The following is a 23,428-nucleotide window of genomic DNA, read 5'->3' on the forward strand; positions in this document are numbered from 1 at the left end:
CTTCCCTCCAGAAAAGCACTGGGACATGCACATGGAGGCTTGAAGGTATTATATTCTTCTGATGGGGCATAATTCACTCAACTAGGCTGACTTGAGAGGCCACTGTCATGTCTTAGCAGGTGTCATAAAAAATCCAAAGATCCCTGAAGCACCCCCAGACTCATTTCTGAGGCCTCTCACCACAGAACTGCACAGGATCTGCACTGGTACATCTCAGATTGTGTAAAAATTCCTCTCCTTTCACTTTCCCCAGGGCTGCCTCCCTGTATCCAGCTGCACAACTGTTGCAATCTTCAAGTTGCACTGAAAATAACAAGCACAGAGGACTTGAATTTTGGGAGGATAATCAAGCTTAGAAATTTTGCATTTATAAGAAGTATGTAGCTGTGGTTGTGACTATTACTGCTACACTGATATCCAAAGCAAATACTGAAAATGCAGAAAAGCCCCATATTAAAGTCAACTGGCAACCTCCAAAAAAACCCCTCAGGCTTTGCAAACACAGACAAGAGCATGCAATGAAATTGAAACTTCTGCTCTAAACCAGACATGCACCAAGTCATGGCAGCAGAGTGTGAGAGGCTCCAAAACTAGGCTATGCATTGAACTAATTATACTTAGTTCAGTGAGGCAAAAAAAAAGTATGTCGATATACCAATCTTAATGGGTTCATGGTATTCAAAGATAGGTTAGTACACTTTGTATTTCTTGCCTGGAATATTATATATAGTCCCATAGCAAACAGATATTGAACAAATTTGCTGTGAGTTTCTTGTTTCTTTGGGCCAAAATCCCTAGGAAAAGATCACTACTTCTGAATCATCTGCCCCAGGTTTGTCAGTGTCTCACCACAGGCTTTAAATACTTCCTGTTAACAAAAGAACTTCCTTTGCAAATCTAAACCTAGACAAAGTTGCATAGTGCTATCAGATTATATGCACACAAAACAAATAAGTCACCACAAAACAGGCTGTTTCAGATATCAGAATATTACTTATATTTAATTAAAACAAGTTTTGATTGAAATACATTTGCAATCAACTTTTAGTTCATAAAGCTTTTAGTTCTGATTGGGTTTTTTTTTTTGGTCCATTAAGAGTAAAGGTACTACTTTCCTTCCAAAATAAGATATTAGAACCCAGAGTACCCAAAATAACTCTTAAAAGCAGAAGTCTTTATAATCAGTTCTCAGATGTTTGGTCCTAAAAAACCTTAACTTCTTAAATAATGCAACTTCTAATTCTGCAAAAGCCAATCAAGGTAGTAATTTTGCTATTTTACTCAGTCTTTCGTTGAAGTTTGTTTTTTTCTGGTTGAAAGAAGTGTTTTTCAAGAGCATTGACCAATTCATCTAGTTCTTTCTTCAGCTGTTCAACATCACTGGAAAACAAAAACCACACAAACACAGAAAACAGTGAAACAATGGAAAAGCTAAAATATATAGTTCTAGTGTGAAGAATTTTTATAGCTGTGGCATTGCTTTAGACAAACATTTAATATTAATGCTAGAAGTCTATATATTTGAGTTCTTATGGCAATCCACTGATGTTCACTTTCAACTGATATGCATGAAGGCTATGAAGAAACAGAACTCCACAATATAAGCTAAAGTAGTATGACCAATTTGAGTTCAGAAGACTATCCATTACTAAATCTAAGTGACTAGAAGTGTAATTTTTATACCTGTAGCAGTATTCTTAGATGACTTTTCATCTGTGAAAAAGTATTACTTTCATTATATAAGTTAATAATTATCTTTAAGATTGTATGATTTCCAAGGTTACTGGTTAAGGATATAATTGCTAAACATGAAAGGATCTGAAATATATTAGAACACTTTATATTTGATTAAATATTTTTAAAGCAACTATGTACATAAAAAAGGGGTGAAAATATTTGCATTTATTTAAGGCAAAATGTTTTTCCTGATACTGTTTTCACTGAATGTAAAACCAAGTGCAAAGTAATTTCAGTGACAAGAATGTGTCAACAAATTTTGCAGAGCTGAAGCTTTATACAAATACATTCACTAAAATGACTTTAGTAATATTATTTGACCATGGAGAGCTCTTATTTCTCTAAAACAATACCAAAAAGCCACACAGACTCTGTTACACCAAATGTACGGCTGTAAGTGACAATACCTGTTCCCAGGGGGTGCACAAAGTTCAGAATAGTATTTGATCTTGGGTTCCGTCCCACTGGTTCTCATTGTGGCCACTCCTCCATTAGCAAAAGTGAATGTTATCATTTGGCTGCTTTTACTAGTAGGAAGTATCTAGAAATATTAAGAATATTTTTTTAAAATCTTGGGAAGAGACTATATATAAAACCATGACTTGATGTTAAGTAGTATGACAAAAGTATCAGCTAAAATGATAGTTTAGATCTGTTTTCTTCAACCTTGTGGTCTTGAGACCACAAGGACAGCCTTGCCCTCAGCCTAGAATCTGGTAGAACTGCATCACTGCTAGATAGCTCATTTCAAAGGTAGGCAATTTTTTACTGCTAATAGAAGTTGAGCTGTCATGGCATTTCCCAGGAGGAAAGGAAATGGAGATTGTGGAGAAACAAAATCCACATCTTAATAGACAGTTTAACTTGCACTCACAAGAAAACAATGCAGATTGCTGTAGCAAGGCAGCAAGATCCTTCTACTGCCCTTCACAAAACTCTCATCTTGGAGAGAAAAACACACCACAAAACCTAACAAAAAACCCAACACCCTCTTGGCTTCCCTTCCTCTCACCAAGGCATAACAATTGCCACCAATCTAAGTTGTTTTATGACTCAGTATGTAAATATGTTTAGTGTTTCTCCACAGAATGCTTTATTTATGTGTATATACATATGATTTACATGAATTTAGAAAGATACTTACAGCCTTTTGATCTGGCTGGCTGCTGTCATACCCAGTAGTCAGATCCCTTATTCCAGAAACTTTAAATCTACCACAAGATTTTGGATATGTATTTTTTCCATCAAAATTTCTAAGGTTGTCAAAAAGCTGTTGGATAACTTTAGGATCATGGCAGATGAAATATGAAGCTTTGGTAATATGGAAGCCATATCTGTGAAGATGCAACATTAGTGAATCCAGGAAGCAATGTCTTAAGAGTTCAACACCAAACACTTTATACAGCCTTCCAAAAAGCAACACTGTACTCATGCTCATCCAACTGATGCATCAGTTCTTGCCCTTACAATTTTAAAAATGTCTAAACAGCTTAATTATCCCATTTTACATACTTCAAATAAACCTCTCTGCTGATTTCTTTTATTGTTAATTATGAAAATTGAAAATTTACAGCAACACCAGAAGAAAAAAGGATCCCATTACTGCCTTGAAGTGCTCCAACCACCATAGAAAGGGAAGAGATTACATCTAACAGCTTCTTTGAGTGGATTCCAGCTGACCTTTTCTAAGTAAGACAAATTCTAGACTGGTTTTTCCAATCACACTTCATTGAAGTGTCTCTACTAAGCATTAAAGTAGAAATGTTTTTACTAAACCAAACTGTTCTGAACATTGTCTCTCTACCTCACCTGTTTGCTGCCAGGTAATGTGATGCAAAGACAAATGACCTGGTAACAATGACTTTTCAAAATATCATGTTGTTGAGAAACATACAAGCCTGGACTGGTTGTTCAAGTGAGCTCCTGCTACAGATCAAGACTTGATAAATATCCCTGATGGCAGTGAAAATCTGAGGTGCAGAATCTTCATTAGTACTAGGATGTTCACACTAGAAATCTGAATGCCTTCTTAAATAGGGTTATGTTTATACCTAAATGGACATCTTGAAGGTTAATAGTGGTTAAATTAGTCTTAAGAATTCAGTAAAGGAATTAACAAAACCTATCCTGTATCTGAAAGAAGTGATAAGCCTACTAGGACCACATCCTTTTCTTATCTGCATTTACTTCGAGACAGATTCCCCTTGTACATTTCCAAAATACAAAAGACAGTTTCTTCTGCTTCAACTCACAAGGCAAATCTGACATAAAAAGTAAAGTAGTAAGAAGTAGGAAACTGCAACCCTGTATTAGCCACAAAGAAAAACATCAAACACATGCAAAACAAGCCCCCAAAACAAAGCAAGAACCCTCCTTCCAGCTCATTATCAAACAACAGTTTAATAGGGCAGATTTGTATCCTTCCGTCTGTCTTGTAGCTTTGCCACAAAGAGTGACCATGTGCAGTGACATCTTACAGACTGCTTCTATGCTGAAGCAGCTCTGAGTCCTTTTCAGTGGCTATGCACACAGCAGCACTGTGGCACAGCTCAATTCCACTCAGGCAAATACTCTGAGGTCAATCTGAAGCAGGTGTTTACCTATATCAGTATTAAAAAAAAAATAAAAGAACCCCAAGCCAGAGGCTGAATATTCAATTCTTGGATATGTACTTCCAGCTAGTAGCATTTAAGTGCATTCTCACATCAGACGCTGTATCTGCTGCTCTAGGTATGAATTCCTACTTCATGCTTTTATATCATACAATTTATCTATGCGGTCTAAGTAAGTCTTTGCCACTTGATTCCTTCCTAAAGGGACAACGAAACAAGCATGGCACACAAATGAGAACTCAGGACTGGCAAAACAAGCAGCACAAAGGCTGGAGTTTTCCAGTCTCTTTGCAGATTCCACACTCCCTTGTTAGTGTGTATGAAGAGCTGGAGAGTATCAAACAGCCTGTGCCGCTCTCTCCTTTAAAACAAACAACCCAAAATCTCCAGAAAACCCACTCCCTGCCTCATGAAATGCAATATTCATCTTTGCTATTGATTTCTTTGAACCCATAAAAAAAGAACAAAAGAAAAGTAGTGCCTCATATGAAATGCTCTCAGAGGGGTACCCAGCTGTATATAGCCAAGAGTAATGGCCAGTCACAGCACTTCTGCATAATCAGCTCAAATCTCATTAATCAGGAGCAGAAAAAGAAAAGGAGAACCTAAACTCAACAACAATAATCTATAAAAAAAAAGAAAAAAAACCCGACAGAATAATACAATAAAAAGCCTAACTTTAGAGCCAACTAGAATTAATTTAATCATAAGTAGCCCTGCAAGGACAGAAGCTGGCTTCTATGCCTAGCATAAATAAGCCAGAGCTACTTAGATCCATTCAGTCATCAACATTTTTGAGTGTCTGGCTCATTTAAGCAGGAAGAAGCACTATAATCTTTACAGCTCAGCAATACAGCTACCCAATCTTCTGTAAAAGGACCCAAGTGCAGAACTTCCCAAAATGAAAAAACCTTTCAGGCAAGTGAAGAAAACCACCACAAAGATCTCATTACTAATAGAGAATTCGTAAGGTAATTATTGTTATTTTTAAAATACCTTAAAACAACATAAAATAATGTCATAAATATAGTCACATCCACAAGGCAGGAACATTTTCTGAAGATTACTATTACAGATTTGTCTTAATAGTACAATAATTCACATTTTATTTCTTTATAACTATAGGTTTCTATTGAGTCCCTATTAAGCCCAGTATGTGAAATCGAGAAAATCTGAAAAATAAAAAATTAGAATTGAACTCACTCATCATAGACAGCTTTCAGCTGCTGAGACAAAGACAAATTCCTGGTTGCCAAAAAGCTGGCCATCTCTGCAGTTATAACAGCAGCACTGACACCATCTTTATCCAGAACAGCAGGACAGCACATATACCCTAAACAAGAAACATTAGATTTAATTAGACATTTTTAACAGGAAATAGGAAGAGGAGGGAAGGTTAGCCAAACATCTTTGAAAGGAGAAATGCATATTACCATAGTACAGACATTTTAGAGTCAAACCAAAAGTAGAAAAAAAAAAATGTATCTTCTAATCAGTGTTAATTTTAATAAGCAAGGTATTCAATGGAATTTCAAGACAGAGATTTGCATCATATCAGTGCCACATGCTCCCAGGTCTTTATGGAGCTTTCTAGAAAGAGAAATGCCACACTGCAGGAACAATGCAAGTACAGCATTGTCCCAAATGTGATTACCTTATACGGTAGTGTAAGGTAACACTGATAATTATGTGAGAAATTAGCCACATTTTCTCTGGTTTTCAGGTATTAAGATACTTACAGAGCATTAGAGCTTTACAATTTTCTCCTCATGAATTCATAACTTTCATTTGTGGCTTTCAACCATGGCTTTCCAGTTCACAAATGTAATTTGGGGTAGTTTTTACTTTATTTTATTCTCATTTACACTAAATTTACACTTAATCTGTCAGGAAAAAAGCTCGAGTTCATGTCTGAAAATGTGTTTTTTTCTTGTTTTTAAAAAAAGTTTATGCAGAATTTGCAGTCCAAATCTGCACAGCCATGCTACTGTAGATATATATTCCTTTGTGCTAAGCAGAGATACAAAGGTTTTAAAAACTAGTATCAATTAGCAAAATAGATAACTATCTGCTACTAACTGGAAATACACCCATTGTATTGAGGACACCATTTTAACCTTTTGTTACATTTTACTTCATTACTGGGATGCTAACAGAGCACTGGAAAAGGTTGCCCAGAGAAATTGTAGGATATCCTTCCCTGGAGAGATTCAAGAACCATCTGGGTCCAATGCTGTGTAACATGCACTAGGACACCCTGCTTGGGCAGGATGGCTGGACCAAATGACCTCCAACAGTCCCATCCAACCTCACCCATTCTGTGACTCTCTGCAATTCTGTCACTTTTTGTAGTAGTTCTATTTTCACTATTTTGCAAGATATGGAAACAATTCTGTCTCTTACCTATAGCCTCCTCAAACGCAAAAAGAACAGCTTTCCCCTGGTCCATGAGCTGTTTGGCACGGTTGCCCATCCACTTGAAACCTGTCAGTGTTTCCTACAGCAGAGAGGAGAAATCAAAGGCATTAAAAAGAAAAGTGATGTTTTACGAACATATGACACTTTGTAGGAAAGATACTAAAGAACATGGAATAATGTGAAACATGTTGCTTACCTCAAAGTGAAAACCTTCCTTTAGTGCAATTGCTCTCAGGATTTTGGAAGAAACTGTACTGGATAACATGTAGACATCTTTAATGGCACGAGCATCCCTACTGTTATTTTTCCAGCAAGTGAAGATCCACCAGCCTAAAAGAGCTCCTAGTTCATTTCCAGAAAACACCTTCCATTCACCACTATAAGCAAAGAAATATTAGAAAGTACATGAAATCAAAGGATAATAGTGGGGGTTAAAAAAAAGAATCTACTGGTTCTTTTATGAATGAATATTAACAAATAAACCACTGCCTTGGAATTCCACATAACAATAACAAGGTATCATGTGCTCATAATGAACAAACAAAAAAATTCCTTCCCCAAAGCATTATGAAACTCTTACCTTTCTTCTCCATCATACACATAAGCTTTTGCAGTTATCCAAAGATGAAACAGTAATATTTCCAACACATTTTAAGTAAAACAAAAATGTTCAGCATACCAATTATAAACTCAGTGATTAAGACAAGCACAGAGACACCAAAATACAGTTCTCATGTGATCAGTATTTTTAGTTGACCCAGTGACAAATACTTTCAATTTAATCACAAATACATCAATTAGTCATTGGGAAGACTGGAAAAAAATCTTAAATGGGTTTAAAAGATTAATATTGATGAATTGCTAGAACAGGAAAAAAAATGAAGAAAAAAAGAAAGACAAATGTCAAAATTGCCAAAAAAATTCCCAGTCACAAAAGGGGACAGAGACACTTCCAGACTGATAAAACGAAGACCTACAGAAACAGTACCTGTTGTGAAAGAGAAGCAGACTCAGTCTCCTGCATTTATTGATGCCAACAGGCACAAAGCAATGCACAGCTTAGTGTAAGAGTGCTGAGAGAGTGTGCTCTACAGGAGGTTCTGTCAAAGAAGAAGTACAGATACTGTAGAAGCCTATATTAATACTTGATTAGTGTATGAAAAGCTAGGGCAGAAGTCTGAGAAGACACAGGACTGGAAGTTAGGAGACAGCTGAGACTGGCTAAACAATGAGCGTAGAGGCAGCAGAATGAGAGATCACACTCTCACTGGTAGTGGATGCAATAAACTAACACCCCTCTTTTCAAGATTCTGGGAGCTCAGAGTTTTCAGACAAAAAGCAGGAGTGATTTTGCATTCTTGTTTTAACCCATCATAACTAGCATAATCTGAAACTTTTTATACCTTTTTCTCAATGCTGAATTGCCAACTGAGGCTGGCACAGACCAAAACCATTGAAATTAGAACCTTCCAACTAACACTGTCCAAGATACAGCAGAGTGTCCACAAAAGACCACTCTTCTTCCAAAGGCAGAGAAATCTTCTGAGTTCATGCTGTGAGGCTAATGAATTTAAAAACATCCCAAAACCCCAAAGAAAATACTGCTACTTTTAAAGCTACTACTTCAGCTTTTTTGGTTATCTGTTAAGCAAAATGAATATTTGCACTATCTCCTTTAACTGGACTTTTGAAATTTTTGAAAATCTAACTGATACAGATTCAACTATTTAATTCATCCACAACCACTGAGGACATCTAGCAGATGCCCATATCAGGTCTTGGGTACCAAAGACTGTTGCCATAATTTTACATCCTTCTTCTGACTCTAATGCTCAGGGAACTCATATATGCTAGCCCAGCAGCAGATTTTTTTTTCTGCTCCTCTCTAAGTTGAAAACCTTGAAGCTTATTTTCACTGAGGATTTACAGTTTATAACTGGTCAGATTAGTTTCTGCTTTATCAAGGAAGATAAAGGACAACCACCACTATTTGTAGATATGATACCAAGTGCTTGTACTTCAGCACTTGGTATCATATTTTCACTTTCTTTTATCAATCAGATAAAACCACAATACAGCAATGTAAACAATTGTAGAAGTGCAGGATATCAGAGGGCATGAAATAAGGAGACAGCCATATTGAGTCAGAACTATAGGTTACATCGCACAAATATGAACAATTTATTTTAAGCCCCTGACTGAGCAAGTTTGCCTTTTGTGATCCCCTTCTTTGACTGGGTATGCAAAGATAAAAAATGCATATATAGGTGGTTCTTGAAGGGGAGAGTACAAATCACAACACTGAGAAGTACCAAACTGTGAAAAACTTTAAGGTGAAATGCAAATACATAACATTACGTAAAGAAGTGGGAAATTGAGCAAGAGAAGCCCAGATCATCTAATGTTTGGTTTAACAGGATTTGAGAAAGAAGATACTCATACTAAAGTACAAGAGATTATCAGGGAACAATACAGATTCTCCCAAATCCAAGTTATTGTTTAATAAATCTTGAATGAAAAAGCGTTTATCATTCGTACGCGAAAAAAAATTAACTGAAAACCTACCTTTGAAAAAGTATAGCACAACAACAATTCACATGCTTCTATGCATGCCTAAACAACTGCAAGTGTCAACTATTTATTCAGGCTTCTGTACACTGTCTAACATTGATCATTATTTCATATCCTGCCTTTACTGTGGTCTGCTTCATACAGTCTTCTCACATTTCCGTGTGTTTTCAATAAAAAAAATTATTACTGTGACTATTTTTCCTCTGCAACACAAGCAGCAAGAATTCTTCAAATGAGCCTAACCTTGAGAGTAAAAAATGTCAACGGTTTGCATTACTTTATTACCATACCTCTCTTGTTTCTCTGCCACTGCCAGTCGATCAGCATCAGGATCATTTGCTAAAATGATTCTTGCCCCATCTTTTTCAGCCAAAGCAAAAGACAATGTCTGGAAACGTGGCAAGCAGGACCAGGTGAGTATTAATATTCCCAAATAATATTTTCACTTTCTTTATAGGTTTTAATTCATTTTCCCAATTTATTGAATCTCAAACACCCAAAATCATTATGTGTCTCTCAAAAACCACAAAAATTTCTAGCCTGGCAGCAGAAAAACATAGTCAGGACATTTAACTTCACCTACATCATTCCACTACTGTAGCCCAACTTAAAAGCTACCTAGATTTAATGGGATCCTTCAATAATAAAGTGTAACAGAAATAGTAGCAGAAATTCTAACCACCTGTCAGGACCTCTCCTGGTGTTGTATCAGAACAAAAGAGTAGAAGCCTTCCAAAAAGAAATAAGAAGATTATGATTTTATTTTTTTTAAGTAACTATCCCTTTGTCCCATGTGCAGAACCTGCCCATTCTGTTAGAGAACAAAGTAGTTGAAAGTTAGAGCTGATTACTACCTGACTGATTCAAAGAGGGTTATGTCAATGAAAGGATACCAGCTAACTCTTCACTAAATGTAAGGCTCTGAAACAGATTAAAAATTGACCCTCCACCAGTATCTACAGCTGTGACTTCTGGCAAAAAGGAAACCACTGAAAGACATCACAACTATTAAAAAAAAAAAAAAAGAAATCTATTTACCAGAACACCTTTGCCTTCCTCAGGATTTGGATACTTCACTGTGGGAAAGTCTGGATCCGGATCTTTCTGCTCCGGAACAGCAAAAGGAGGGCTAAGATCAAATGCCTTGAAAGCCAACTGCACAAATTTATGTCCTACGCCATGCACAGAAGTATGAACAAATTTCAGGTTTGTTTCCTTGTTGATGTTCCTGAAATACAACAGGAAACAGTAAACTTGGACATGGAAGACTGTTCTGCACAAAACTGACTATATTTAGAAACAGATACAACTCAGTATTCTATATCACTGTTAAAATCATGAATTAAAGGAGGTCAGATTTTAAAAGCAATGGCTTGAAAATTGGCTTAGCCTAATTTTTCAACAATATGAGTCACTCTTGGCATCCAATATCCTAGTATGTGCAAATCACTGGAGTAAGAAAGTACAGTCTACACATTCCAAAGAATTTGAGTGAAAAACAAATACAACTGCCTAAAGAGGCTCTTCATCCCCAACTCTAGCATTTAAACCCCCAAAGACTGAACACAGTGAGTCAACAGCAGCTTGCCCAATTTGAGTACACCCATTTTTAGGAAGAAATAAGTGATGGGCATGTCTAAAATCATGCACACTCCTAGGGAGACATTCAATTCCAATTCTGGAAAAGCAGGGTAATAGCCTCAGCTTTCTAGTAACTCCTGACTGGTTTTAGCAAGAGTAAGAACATGGTTACTGCTGGTCAAAATTTCTACATAAAATAAGCAGATCTAAAAGGTTGATACTCCTCTACTACATAAATCAACCCTAACTGTTCACCAAGAGAAACATCCACTACATTTTGCTAAGTAAAGATTTTTACTGAGCAAGTGACAGGAGTAGGCTGTTGTAAGGTACCCACGGCTACCAGGAGCATAAGCAAGGCTGGAATGACAGAGCAAGACCACCTTGTCCAGAAATGGCTTAAAAAACTGTCTCTCTGAGAATCTTGTTTTAAGGCTGGGGGGCATCCATGCCATGTCCACTTCCAGCAGCCCCAGTCTTGCTTGGATAATGCATGGCCATGAAAATACTGGGAGCTATCACCAGAAATTTGGTCACTCTGCTGGGGTAGACTTCTCCCAGGACAGCTTTATGAACTGGCTTACGACACCACCACACAGCTGCCAGTGCAACCCCAAAAGATGACAAAAACACAGGCAGAAGAACTGGGTCATGGCAGGATTGTGGCCACCCTCACTTCCATCAATTTGAACTGCCCTGCTAACATACTAGATGGAATATCCTGTATTCTTTAAGGAAGTAACAGGAGTCACCTGTAAAAGCATTGTTTCTGTATGTCTTTGAAGTACTCCTTATTGACCATGGCATATGGATCATGAAGCAGTGGGCTGCTATCAATCAGTCTGTCATCCCAAGCCTGAGGCCACGGCTCTTGGTTCTCCTCAATAGCCTGAGAAATTCCTTTGTCATGAGGGGAAATGATCTGAGCACCATTTTCCCAGTAAACCTAAATAAAAAATAGGTAAGTGAGTATTTGATCATAAATCTTGTAAGATAGTTTTATGTTTTTTTGTTGGTTAAGCTACAGTACATCCACTAAAGTATTATAGTAAATTAGGCTTAGGTATACCCAAAGTATCCTGTTAATATTCTCAGCTTTTCTTCTCACATCCCATTTTTATTCTATTAAAAAAACTAGTTTAATCTTATCAAAGATATCAAGATCCATAATGAAACACAAAACAATGCCCAATCATTTACAGAGAAAACTGCCATTTTTGTATTTTGGAAACGGTCTGTATATGACTGCCCAGCTACTGTGACTGGTGCACAGGCAATTCAGCTGTGTTTTTTTCAGTGCATAGCAGATTACAATGGCATCCTGCTTTCTAGAGCAAAGATTTTAATTATATTATTAGCTTAACATGACACTAGCTTTAAATACATAGAAGAGATGGAGAGACTAGTAATTAATTAAGTCTATACCATGATAGGAACTAGATATAATTGCATTAGTTTCTCCACATGGAAAAATAGAGCCAGAAAATAGATCACATTAGAATACCTTGTAACCATTGTCTTGTTTTGGATTATGGGAAGCAGTAACCATAATTCCAGCACAAAGCTTCAGATGAGTTACTGTGTATGGCTGTAACAAGAGAAAGTTACTTGAAGTGGAATGTGCAACACATTATATTTCTTCTCATGCATAGATAATACTTCATAGTATGAAAATAAAGTCAAGATGTGATTCCTACACACTGACTCCCTAAAGCAGAAGCTAAATAGTACTTGTTCCACCAGACTCCATGTGGCACAACTTAAGCCCTTGTTTTTTCTTGTGCATTTTCCCATTTATATGTTGTTAATGTTTAACCCTTGTTTTTTCTTGTGCATTTTCCCACTTATATGTTATTAATGTTGTTCCAGATGCTTTGTGAATCTCTAGTGCCTTTCCAGAAGGAAGCAAGTTACTGTGGAATGACTGGAGGTACCCAAGGCCTTAGAGGTGCCAGGTCTGTTGGGGTAATGACACAAATCAGCATGGGGCAGAGAACTGCAGCTCAAGCAGTCTCATCCTGTCTTTTGGGAGCAGCCTGGGAAGCAGCTACTCCATCAGGGTTCAGAAGAGAATTGTTTTGGAGAGAGCTCTTATCAATTAGCTCAAAAGAGATGGAGGGAATTAAAAATCAAAGGTTATTCATGAACACAGGTCCAATTTGTGTTTACTCCTGGCTCTTTATTTAATACTGAAATGCAATCAACTGCAGTTCTTGCAACACCACTTTAAACTACACTATGAAGAATTTGACCCTAAATCTTCCAAAAATTGTATCAGTATAAGAATACCATGCAGAAAGTCTTTATACCACTGTGTTCTGTTTGCAATGCTCACTGGAGCAACTGGTATAGGGAGAAATTATTGCTTTTAGGACGAGGGCCAAGAGCAGGACTTTTCTGTGCTGCTCTGGAGACACCTGGTGTTCTGATGGGGCATCGTGGACACAATTCAACAACCCTTCTGACAAAACATCACTGCACTCCAGCAACTTGCTATTTTGGATTCAATACCTGCCCTTGGCCCCTCTTCCCCTCAAAAAAAAAAAAAAAGTACAAATAGCCAAATGTGAGTGTATGTTTCAGACTTCAGACTCCACATCACATCAGAATCCACTCACACTCCACATCATTCCTTCTTTTCCTATGGATGTTGTAAGCTATATACAGCTAAATAAGTACAAGACTCTGCAGGAAGATCTTAAAAAGTAAGAACTGGTTTTACGTAGTTATCCTAATTTAAGTAATGCAAGGTATCTGACAGAATTTGTGTACATTTAAAGCAGATAATGTAATAAAAAGATATAATAAAAAAAAACCTACCACAAAGGGAGTTGGTATTATATCAGAGAATAGATAAACTGGAACTCCCTGACTGATGAAGGTATTGGCAGCAAGTCTTGCAAACCTAAACAGGAAGAAAAGATACCTAGGGAATATATTCATTTTCTTGCCTATTAGTTTCCTAGAAGTCACAGCTTTCCCTCCCACCCTAATGCAATTACAAAATCCCAACAAAAACACCATCACTTATCAATATATCTCAATTATTGTACATACCCAATTTACATGTGTTCCCTCACTATTCCCAAAAGACAAAGCACAACACTAAGAGCTGCTTTGGCATTACCAGTATGTAAGAATACTGTAAATCCCACACATTAATTCACTTTATAGAAAGAAAATACAATTGAAGTAGATATAAATCCATCATGAATAACACAAGGTATCTACAAACCACAAAACCTAAGAAGTACCTTTTGCTACTACCTCCACTGGAAAGATGAGCACGAGCATCAAACCCAATCACAACTCCTCTCTTTTTCAGGTCACTGAAATTCTTCTCGAGGTATCTGCAAAATCCCTTAAGACAACAACAAATCCACCTCATTAACTCAATCTTGATGTTTAATTTATCATCACATTAAGATAATTGCTAAGATGCTGATGTCTTAGGAAGCTGAGCACACATAGCATCTCACTGAACTGCTCTGGGATTCAGTTTGTGCAAGACCAATAAACACCAAGAAAACCTTCAAATCAATACTGCAAATCCAGACAGCATTTAGGTACTTTTAAAATATCAGAATCAACTCCAAAAGGGAACAAGTAACACAATTAGTCTTAATTGCAGGTTTTGAGAAATGATTCAGCTGTCATAGGTCTCACATGAGGAAGAGAACAGCTGGCCAGCACTTCAGGTTTTTAACCAAATCTCACCCTTAATAATGGCATCTCTTTAGCACATGATACATCACCACTCCAGACTGCAGTTATTCAAGGTTGTGGGTTTTTTTCCCAAGTAGATCAGTTTTAGGATCCATGTATGTATACATACCTTCACTGCCTCTGTGTAAAACCATGTCTAGCACACACAAAGCTTAACCAAATGTTGGCTACCTTTGGGGTTTTTGTAGTTGTTACAGCAGCACTAACTGTTGCACTTGAGTTTAACAGCAGCTGTGTGTACATTAAATTGCAAAATCAAATATGGAAAGTAACTTCTTTTAATGGCTTAATAGCTTCTCTCTGCTTGTTTTCAGACAGCATTCAGCTAATAATTATAATTTAAATTACTTCTAAAAACTGGAAGGAGAGAACTTGTACTTCCATAAAATACTCATTTGCATGCCATAAATCAGGCTCCTCCATTCATATACACAACCAGTTAAGTGAGATAAAGTGCTAAACACAATACCTGGGTTGTTTGGATAATAGTCAAGTCATTCATGTGGGAAATCCCTGCTCCCATGGCAGCTCTGAGCCCTGCTGTGCCAAACTCCATCCGTGAGCCAAAGTATTTCTGCAGTTCTCCGGCATTTCCTTCCGCAAGCAATTGTTTCACGATTGCGTAAGTTTTTGGATTCTGTTGACACAAAATTCAGATATTCTAAATGAGGTTTTGTTCGTTTTAACAGAACTGACTTTCTGTCCCAATCTCTGGGTTTCAGTATCAAAACATGGCACACAACTTCAAGAACAGCATGAGTCTGTCTTCTTAATTTTAAATCAGTATAACCTCAAGTATTACTTACTTTACACTTCTCTCCTTAAGTGAACGTGCTACCTGGAGAGCAGTGTGCATATCACCCACAATCTGGGATGTTAAGACTTCCAAAATGTCCATTTTAATGTTTTCTATTTTTTTTTAAAAACAAAACAAACAAAAGACAGCACTTCCACAATTCAGAGAATTTTTCCTCATCACAAGAACTAAACACTTAAGAAAGTAAGGTAAACTAATTATTAAGAAATATTTGTTATTTCTATAGCACTACATGTAGAGTTTAAAGCAAATTAAATCATAACCTTGTTCCAAGACTGGCTAGCACCAGAGGTAGCAGCAAAACTAAGCAGACTGGGCAGATGATAATTTCCAACATGTTTGCAGGTAATGCTTGCAAAAATAAACATAACCCCAGGATGAAAGCCTAGAAACTACAGACAAACTCCTAAATAAAATTACTCAAGAGTGGTAACAAAAAGGCCAAGTCAGACCACTTGAGAACAGTGAGGAGTTTCTGTCACTGCTTTTCTTGATATATTGCTTCCAGATTCTCTATTGTTAATTACTCTTTTTGCTTCCAGACTTAGGGAATCAGCAAAGTCCTGTATGCCTCAACTTTTCAATGTAATAACATGAGACTTGTGAACTTCAGTATTTGATTTCTTGAGAGCCAAGAGGACAGGTGGCAGGTAGCAGACTCCTGACAACATGATTACCTGAGAGGCAGCAGGTTACTCACTGCATGAGCGCACGCTCATTACTCTGGAGTACAAAGATTCTCATTTCCAAAGGGACACAAACTTTGATTTCTAGGCAATTAAATGAACTCATAAAAGTTATAGACTTTACTATTTCCTGGATGACCTAGGTATGCTTACAGCAAGGGAAAGCATATCATTCTAGGCAAAAAAAGGAAAAAAAATTAAATATAAAACCATGTATCTTCTGCAGATGCAGAAAATGCTGCAAACACACAGAGCAGTAGGCATGAGAGTTTGTAATTTTCATACAAAGGTATAAACATTCTGCACATCAAACAAAGACCAGAGTCAGGATGTCCTAACCACTGACCTGTGCACCCACTGCCACAGGACAAACAACATAATTTAAATACATACTGGAAAAGCTAAAGAGCCTTTAGTGCTAATGAGCAGAGTGCATAATGGAGAATACAGTGCAGTATTAAAAAAAAATTTCAGCTTCTTGAGTGCAATAAACAATTAGGTACCCCAGAATTACTGATCTCCAGTGCAAAAATTGCCAGTTTACCAGTCCAAGAATGTTGGCACTGACATTTCCTTGCAGGCAGCTTGACACAATTACCTATTATTATTGAGTAATTATATTGTGTAAGAATAAATATAATTCTATGTTGTTATAGAATATATAGGACAGCATAACTGAGTTCAGGTTGTTTACAAGTTGCTGTCAAGTTTTTGCTTTAACATCAGGCCTATGTCTCAAAGGTAAAGCTGGATGACACCATTTGCATCCAGTTTTGTACACTGCCTAAAAACCTTTTAATTTCTCTGTGTGAGCTTTGTGCACATGAGTCATCTCTTAATACTGAAGGGAGCATGTTTTTAGGTAGATACCACACACATTTCTACAGCTGTTTGACAGACTAGAAGCTGCAATGTCAATGCAGAAGGACATCAGAAGCATCATGCAGTTCTCATAGCCAAGGAGTTTTTTGTTTGTTGTTGTTAATGAAATTTCCCAGGTTTGGCATCTACTGTGAAACTAGAGGGATTCTCCAGTTTTTAAAGTCTGGTTAAATGTCTATGTCCAAATGGCTGCTCAAGTGATAAGAGTTTCAGTCCAGATAATTTTCTAAATTGAAAACTTGATTGCATAAATTTACTTGTTCCCCACTGCCTGCCTCCACCCCACACCAAATAATGGTAACAGCCAGGCCAAGTCTGTTCAATACAGCAGAAGGATTTTTCCAGAACTACTGTTATCATTTTAATGGCTATTTTCTCCCAAGAATTTGCCTATTTTTTTCTTTTGTGGAGAACATTATGATGACATTGTACACAGCTAAGTAAAAAAGTAATGTTGGTTTTGGCTTTTTCTTCTGCTTAAAAAAACTCTCCCCAGCTTCTCTACCAAAGAAGGACCAAATTGTATCAGAAGGACGAAGTGCTAGCTTTCCTCTCTGATTCTCTCAGCTTTTTCTGCTCTCAAATTAAACAGATGAGTATGGGAGTACCATTTTCTGTGAATACAGTGGCAGATGATTTAATACCAAGATAATAACCACTAGCGCAATTAGCTTGAACATCACCTGGCAACACTTGAGTTATTTACTTTAATCTACACTACAGGAAGGCCCAAAGAGTTATCATCAATAGAGGAGTCCCCACAAGGTTTTACAGGAGAGGAAAAACTTCTGAATAAACAGATTTTATTTTTACTAAAACCAGAAGCTACCTTCCATTCATAATTCTATGACTGATAATAGAAAGAATGAAAAATATGCTATTACTGTAATGAGCAGAATGATGAAAACAGCCTGGTAACAAGCACAGTAATTGCCATGTAGGTAGAAACTTCCAGTTAGGTCAGCAGGACTGCCATCAGCCATAAGGACTTGCTCTTGCAGACAATTATTTTGTAAGAAACATGGCGCTTATCATCATTAAATATTAACCCATCTCTGCAAGTCAAAAAGGAACTTTTTTTTTATATCAGAGTAAATGGACAAGGGTTACATCTGATTTTTGTGTTGCTCAATAGAAACATGCAACAGCTCCCTGAGAAATTAAAATACCTCATCATTTTTGAGCAATCAACAATGGGTATTGCACACTAGTCAATTATTACTTTGACAAAGATGCAAGTGCTAACAGAGAGCTAAACTTTCAAAAGTAAAGATGCTACAAGGGATACTGCATTAGATTTCCAGAGGGTTTAGCAAAATAATCAGAATAAACAGCTGAAAAGCAAGTTATTACACAGAAGACAGGAGTACAACTAACGCTGCTCAGGGAAGCTACGTAAATAAGAAGTTCTAGAAGCAAACTATATTCTCAAATTTAATTAAACTGGGAAAAAAAGGCACAAAAGCTTATTGGCATTTGATATGTTGCATTAGCATTTCTGAAAAGACGATTGGTTTGGCACTGGTCTATCACTAATAAAACCAGAACTGAGTAACTGGTTGGGTAATCAGTTTACTGATTTTAATGAAGAATCACAACAAGCTCAAGGTACTTCTAATGACATCCTTTAGAACTTGGAAAAATACTAAAAAAGAGAATTAATGTATGTTTCCACTGATATTTTTGAAATAAGCAGAAGATGCCTTACCAAACAGGTATGTGTGCTGCGCAAAACTCAGAGAGCATTGTTGAATGCTCAGCCTGGGGGAGCCCATTAGTGACTGAAGAGGGGCAATGGCCAGTGAGTTCCACACAGCCAAATGAACAAATTATATGTAAAGGGACATGACATGGAAACTGCAAACCAGATGTCCCAATAGAGGCCTGCATCTCAGCGAGACCGGCAGCAGCAAGCAACTCTATGACCATTTCCAGAACACCACTATGACAAGATATTTCTTTAGGTATGTGGAAAACAGAAGCACACAGAAGATTTTACTTCAGCATTTTGTGCTGTCAAAACCAAAGGCAAGTCTCAACAGGAAGAGAAATAACACCTGAAAAACACAGGACTGACAGCCTCTATATATCCAAGTGTTTTTGAAGTGAGCTCCCATGTCCTTTGGGATCGATATTTTAGGAATTTGAAGGTACCAGGAGGTTTTGAAGAGTGAGAGACAGGTAACACGACAATGTATGCTGGTCTTTAATAATTTAAGTGTACCACCTGCCCTGCGACTGAAGTGGTTCGGAACAACACAGGCCCTTTTGAAAAAGGCGCTCAGTGCAGCTAAGAGCCAGACTGAGAGACCAGCCGGGGTGCTTCCACACGAGAGCAGCGGCGGCCCGGCAGGTGACGGTGCCGCAGCACTGGACGGGGGCCCCGCAGCCCCAGCTGCGCCGGCCCCGCCGCGGGACGGGAGGGGATGCACGGAGGGGCGCAGGGAGAGCGCCCCTTTGTCAGAGAGCTCTGAAAGCAGAGCCAAAGGAGCAAACAGGCGCTTTCACCGCACCCCAATCCGGCACAGTGCAACAGCCGGGCGCCACGCCGCGCCGCCGACCCCTCTGCAGCCCGCACCCTCATGGCGCCCGCCGTGCCTCACCTTGTCCCACAGCAGCCACTGCTCGGCCGCGCGGCGCAGCGCGTCATCCCCCGCCGAGCCCCGCGCTGCCATCCCGCTCCGACCGAGCCGCCGCCACCGCTCCGCTCCTTCCTTCCCTCTTCCGGAGCGCGCCCGCCCCGCTCCGCTCCGCTCCGCCCGCCGGGCCGCCCCACCTCCGCCCCGCCCGCCTGCCCGGGCCGGGGTCAGGGCCGGGGCCGAGGCCACGGCCGGACAGAGCGGCCCCGCCTCCGTGCTGCTCGGCGAGGCCGGGTCGGGGCCCTCGCTTAGAGTGGGGGATTAATAATTTCTTTCTCCCGGGCGCTGAACGCTGTCAGGTGGGGCTGCGGCTGCCGGCCCGGCGGAGCCCCGAGGGGAGCCCCGGGCTGCGCCGAACGGAGGAGGAGCAGCAGCGTTCCCAAATAACCGCGGGAAATCAGCAGGGACACAGCCGCCTCCTCCGCAGCATGGCTGGCGGAAGAAAGTAGCGCTGTTGCTAGAAGCGTCACATTCCGCGGGCATTGGACTGAGGCGACTGAGATTCCTTTTCATATAGTCAAGATACATGAGGGATGAGCTCGGGAGCACTCTAATTTAGGATAAGGATTGTAACTAGAAGATCTTTAAGGTCCTTTCTGACCCAAAATGTGCTATGATTCTAAAATTTTCATAGACATAATAACTTGTACCTTTCAAGATTCTTGAAAACCTTTAAAGTTCATTAGTACATTACCAGAATGCATGCGAACAAGAGAAATTCTACACATCACTTGCAAAAATGTTAATGCACATTCTTCTGATATTCACTACTGATCAGTAAAATAATTGTTATGATACCCTTACAGAAAAACTGTTAAGGTGAAACATCAGAGGAACCGAGGAACAAGAAAATCAGAAAAAAATATGTTGTTTGACTGCTTTTCTGATCATCTGTTTTCTCTATTGTTTTGATCCTTCTCATTTAACCCAGCTCCTCTGGCCTCTGGACCTCTCTGATGGAACACAAATCTGACCTCAGTTGCAAAATTAGAAAAAAAAAAGTAACTGAATTTCACTCAGGAAAATGGGCTGTGTTCCTTCTACTGGAAGTAAAGAACAGGTTAATATGGCTTTGATTGAATATTTATTATAGCATGGTGGCTTTGAGAGAAGCCTGAGCTGCCAAGTGCTGCTCTGTCTAAACAGTTCCTATAACTAAGCTTGTGTTTTGATTGGAATCTCCTGTAGATGCCATGATGAGCCACTCCATCCTGGTTGATTTCTTACAGATTTTTTTTAGCAAACATACAGTGCAGAGAGCACTGAACCATCTTTCTTGCCTAACAAGATTTCTGTCTTCAACTTCCCAAAGTACTAAGGGAAACAGCAGTCTGAGTGCTCTGGAGCTTCAGGACAAGGTGTTTTGGAGGTTTCCCCTATATTTTATCAGCTTCTATCTGAAGCTGGGCTAGACCAGGGGATGCAAATCTGCAGGGAGAGCCATAAGGAGTGACTGGGATTTCCCTGTTTAACTCTGCAGCACAGGCCAAGGCACCCTGAGAGTGGTGCAGATGCAGAGCTGTGTTGCAGGAGTTGTGAGGCTGCTGAGAAATGTGAGGTCACTGTGAAGGTGCCATACAGGAGGAGCAGGTTAATTTGCCAGGGGTGCCAAGTCCTGAATCTGAATTCTTGTAAGGGATATCCTATCCAGGTGCTTTCCAACAGTGCTTCAATGGGAGCAACTGGAACATCCCTTTTCCCCCAAGTTTAGAGGATGGGGCAAATGAGCAAAGAGCTGGCTTTGTGGAAATGTCACTGAACTTCTACATGCTGATCAAAGGCAGGAAAGAAGTAATCCCAGGAAAAAAAGTAAGATTTTCTTATGTGAAGAATGATACGGCCACTACAACACTGACTTTGTAAAGCCCCATAACAAAGTATTGCCACTGACTCAACCAAAGGAGGTGACAGATTCCTGGAACATGTCCTCTTTCCCTCGAATGCCTGAGGGTGGCTAGAAATCAAGCAGGTTTTCTTTAGGATGAACCAAAATGGTTATCAGGATCCATTACAGTATAGGCCCAGCTGCATCAGAGAAAAACTCCTTAAAAGTTCTTGTCTAATACCTTTTGGGACTGCTCTGAGCAGAGTGGTCAGAACCTTGCAACTTGCAAAGTGTCACTGTCCTGAAAACTTCATGATCTAATGACACCAGAAGAGGCTGAAAATGAAAGAATAGCCAACTGCTGCCTGTAGTTGCTGCTGTGATGAACAGTTTTTCATGAAAACTGTTGTCATATTATTGCAAAAGTCCCATACCTTCTTGTTGATTTTCTCACATGCAGCTCCTCACAGCACTGACTCCTTCTTCAGAGCACAGTAAACAAATTCCAACTCTATTGTAGCACTTGTCTTCTTATTGGACACAGCTGTGGCCTATTAAGGGCAGGCCTGTTCCTGATCTTTGGTGATTGGTACAGCTGCAACTCCTCAGGTGTGAGACTACCTTCTGCACTATCTTTGTTTTCTTACATTCTATCCCTCCACAGAAAACAATACAGTGTAAATTATTTCAAAATACTGCATAACTTAACAGTAAGATCCTTCCTAGTGATTCTTTCAAAAAGTGAATTTCCAATAAAGAATTCAGAACCCAACAGTATTTCATGAGAAGCCCTAGATACTGAGTTAAAGAAAAAATGGCTGACTGCACGTTAAAAATCAGATAAAATGGAGACATAAAGGATGAAGGATTTTTCCTTTTTTTTTCTCCAGCTGTTACCAAACCCAGCTGAAATGGATAAAATAAAACTTTAAATATCCATTCAGTAAACCAAGTAAGTTTGCTGACTTTATACTATTTTTTTGGAACTCAAAATACTGTGTCTAACTTCAATTGGGTCTTCTTCAAAACAGGTGGAATCATTACTAAATTCATATTAATGCTAGAATTTCAGAGTGTGGGGTACTTAAAGCATCCCTCTTGACCTACACTTTCTGAAGTGAAACGTTTCAATGAACACTGAATGTTATGACTTGAGCTCAGTGTGGCTGCAGCTGCACAGGCTTTTCAAACCAAGTATGAACTAAATGGCATTTGTCTGTTAGCTGTGTTAGGCTTTAGCCTTAACACCATAGCAGCAAATTGCTTTATTTAGCTTGCAGACAGGAAGAGCAATGAATATGTTAATGGTGCTCATCAATATCTTCAGTCAAGTTTTGAATTTTATGTTATCTGCAACTATATGTTTTACAGAGGGATTTTTTCCAATATATATAAATATCTGAAGGGAGGATGCAAAGGAGAAAAAGAGCCAGTCTCTTTTCAATGGTGCTCACTGACTGGACAAGAGGCACAGACTGAAACAGAGGAGGCTCCAGGTGAACATTAGGAAATACCTTTTCACTGTGACAGTGACTGAGCACTGGCACAGTTTGCTTAAGGAGGTTTTGGAGTCTTCATCCTTGGAAATATGTAAAAGCCATCTGGACATGGTTTGGGCAGGTGGGTTTTGAGCAGGGACGTTTGACCAGAGGTCTTCTCGAACCTCAACCATTCTGTGAATCTGAGAGGTTGATACATTCTGTAATTATGAGATGTTGTATGTTCTGGCAAGGAACCGAAACTTTTCATTGCTGACTTCTGCAGTATTGTGATACAGATGTAGAGAAAATTTGTGAAATGCTAACAGAAAGTGAATGTCACAACCAGTGATATTTTCTTGTTGTATGTACAGATATTACATTTAAATACTTCTACCCAGTTCCCCCATTTTCAGTATGCTTTTAGTGCATGATCATTCTCCATTTGCAGCCAGC

The 23,428-nt window shown here is 38.8% G+C and overlaps 1 protein-coding gene across 1 annotated transcript; it reads right to left on the reverse strand.

Annotated features, from left to right (window-relative positions):
- Positions 1 to 973: 973 nt before the first annotated feature.
- On the reverse strand, positions 974 to 19,792 carry PGM2 (phosphoglucomutase 2). Its single transcript, XM_074541623.1, has 14 exons — positions 19,634 to 19,792; positions 15,115 to 15,282; positions 14,174 to 14,280; positions 13,740 to 13,824; positions 12,424 to 12,507; positions 11,672 to 11,865; positions 10,377 to 10,566; positions 9,629 to 9,726; positions 6,964 to 7,144; positions 6,753 to 6,846; positions 5,553 to 5,682; positions 2,882 to 3,071; positions 2,145 to 2,278; positions 974 to 1,380 (listed from the first exon to the last, which is right to left on the reverse strand). Exons 1-14 carry the CDS (start codon positions 19,703 to 19,705, stop codon positions 1,278 to 1,280), a joined length of 1,830 nt encoding a protein of 609 aa, XP_074397724.1. The 5' UTR covers positions 19,706 to 19,792; the 3' UTR covers positions 974 to 1,277.
- Positions 19,793 to 23,428: the final 3,636 nt, after the last annotated feature.

Source organism: Zonotrichia albicollis, chromosome 5 (assembly GCF_047830755.1).
Source record: "Zonotrichia albicollis isolate bZonAlb1 chromosome 5, bZonAlb1.hap1, whole genome shotgun sequence".
NCBI classification, from domain to species: Eukaryota; Metazoa; Chordata; class Aves; order Passeriformes; family Passerellidae; genus Zonotrichia; species Zonotrichia albicollis.

Coding starts and splice junctions, on each gene's coding strand:
- PGM2 (XM_074541623.1), bottom strand. CDS start 19,705: ATGGCAGCGCGGGGCTCGGCGGGGGATGACGCGCTGCGCCGCGCGGCC. Junction 12,508..13,739: donor TAATACCAACTCCCTTTGTG/GTAGGTTTTTTT, acceptor CTCTTGTTACAG/CCATACACAGTAACTCATCT. Junction 10,567..11,671: donor CAGAAACAATGCTTTTACAG/GTGACTCCTGTT, acceptor GTTGTATTTCAG/GAACATCAACAAGGAAACAA.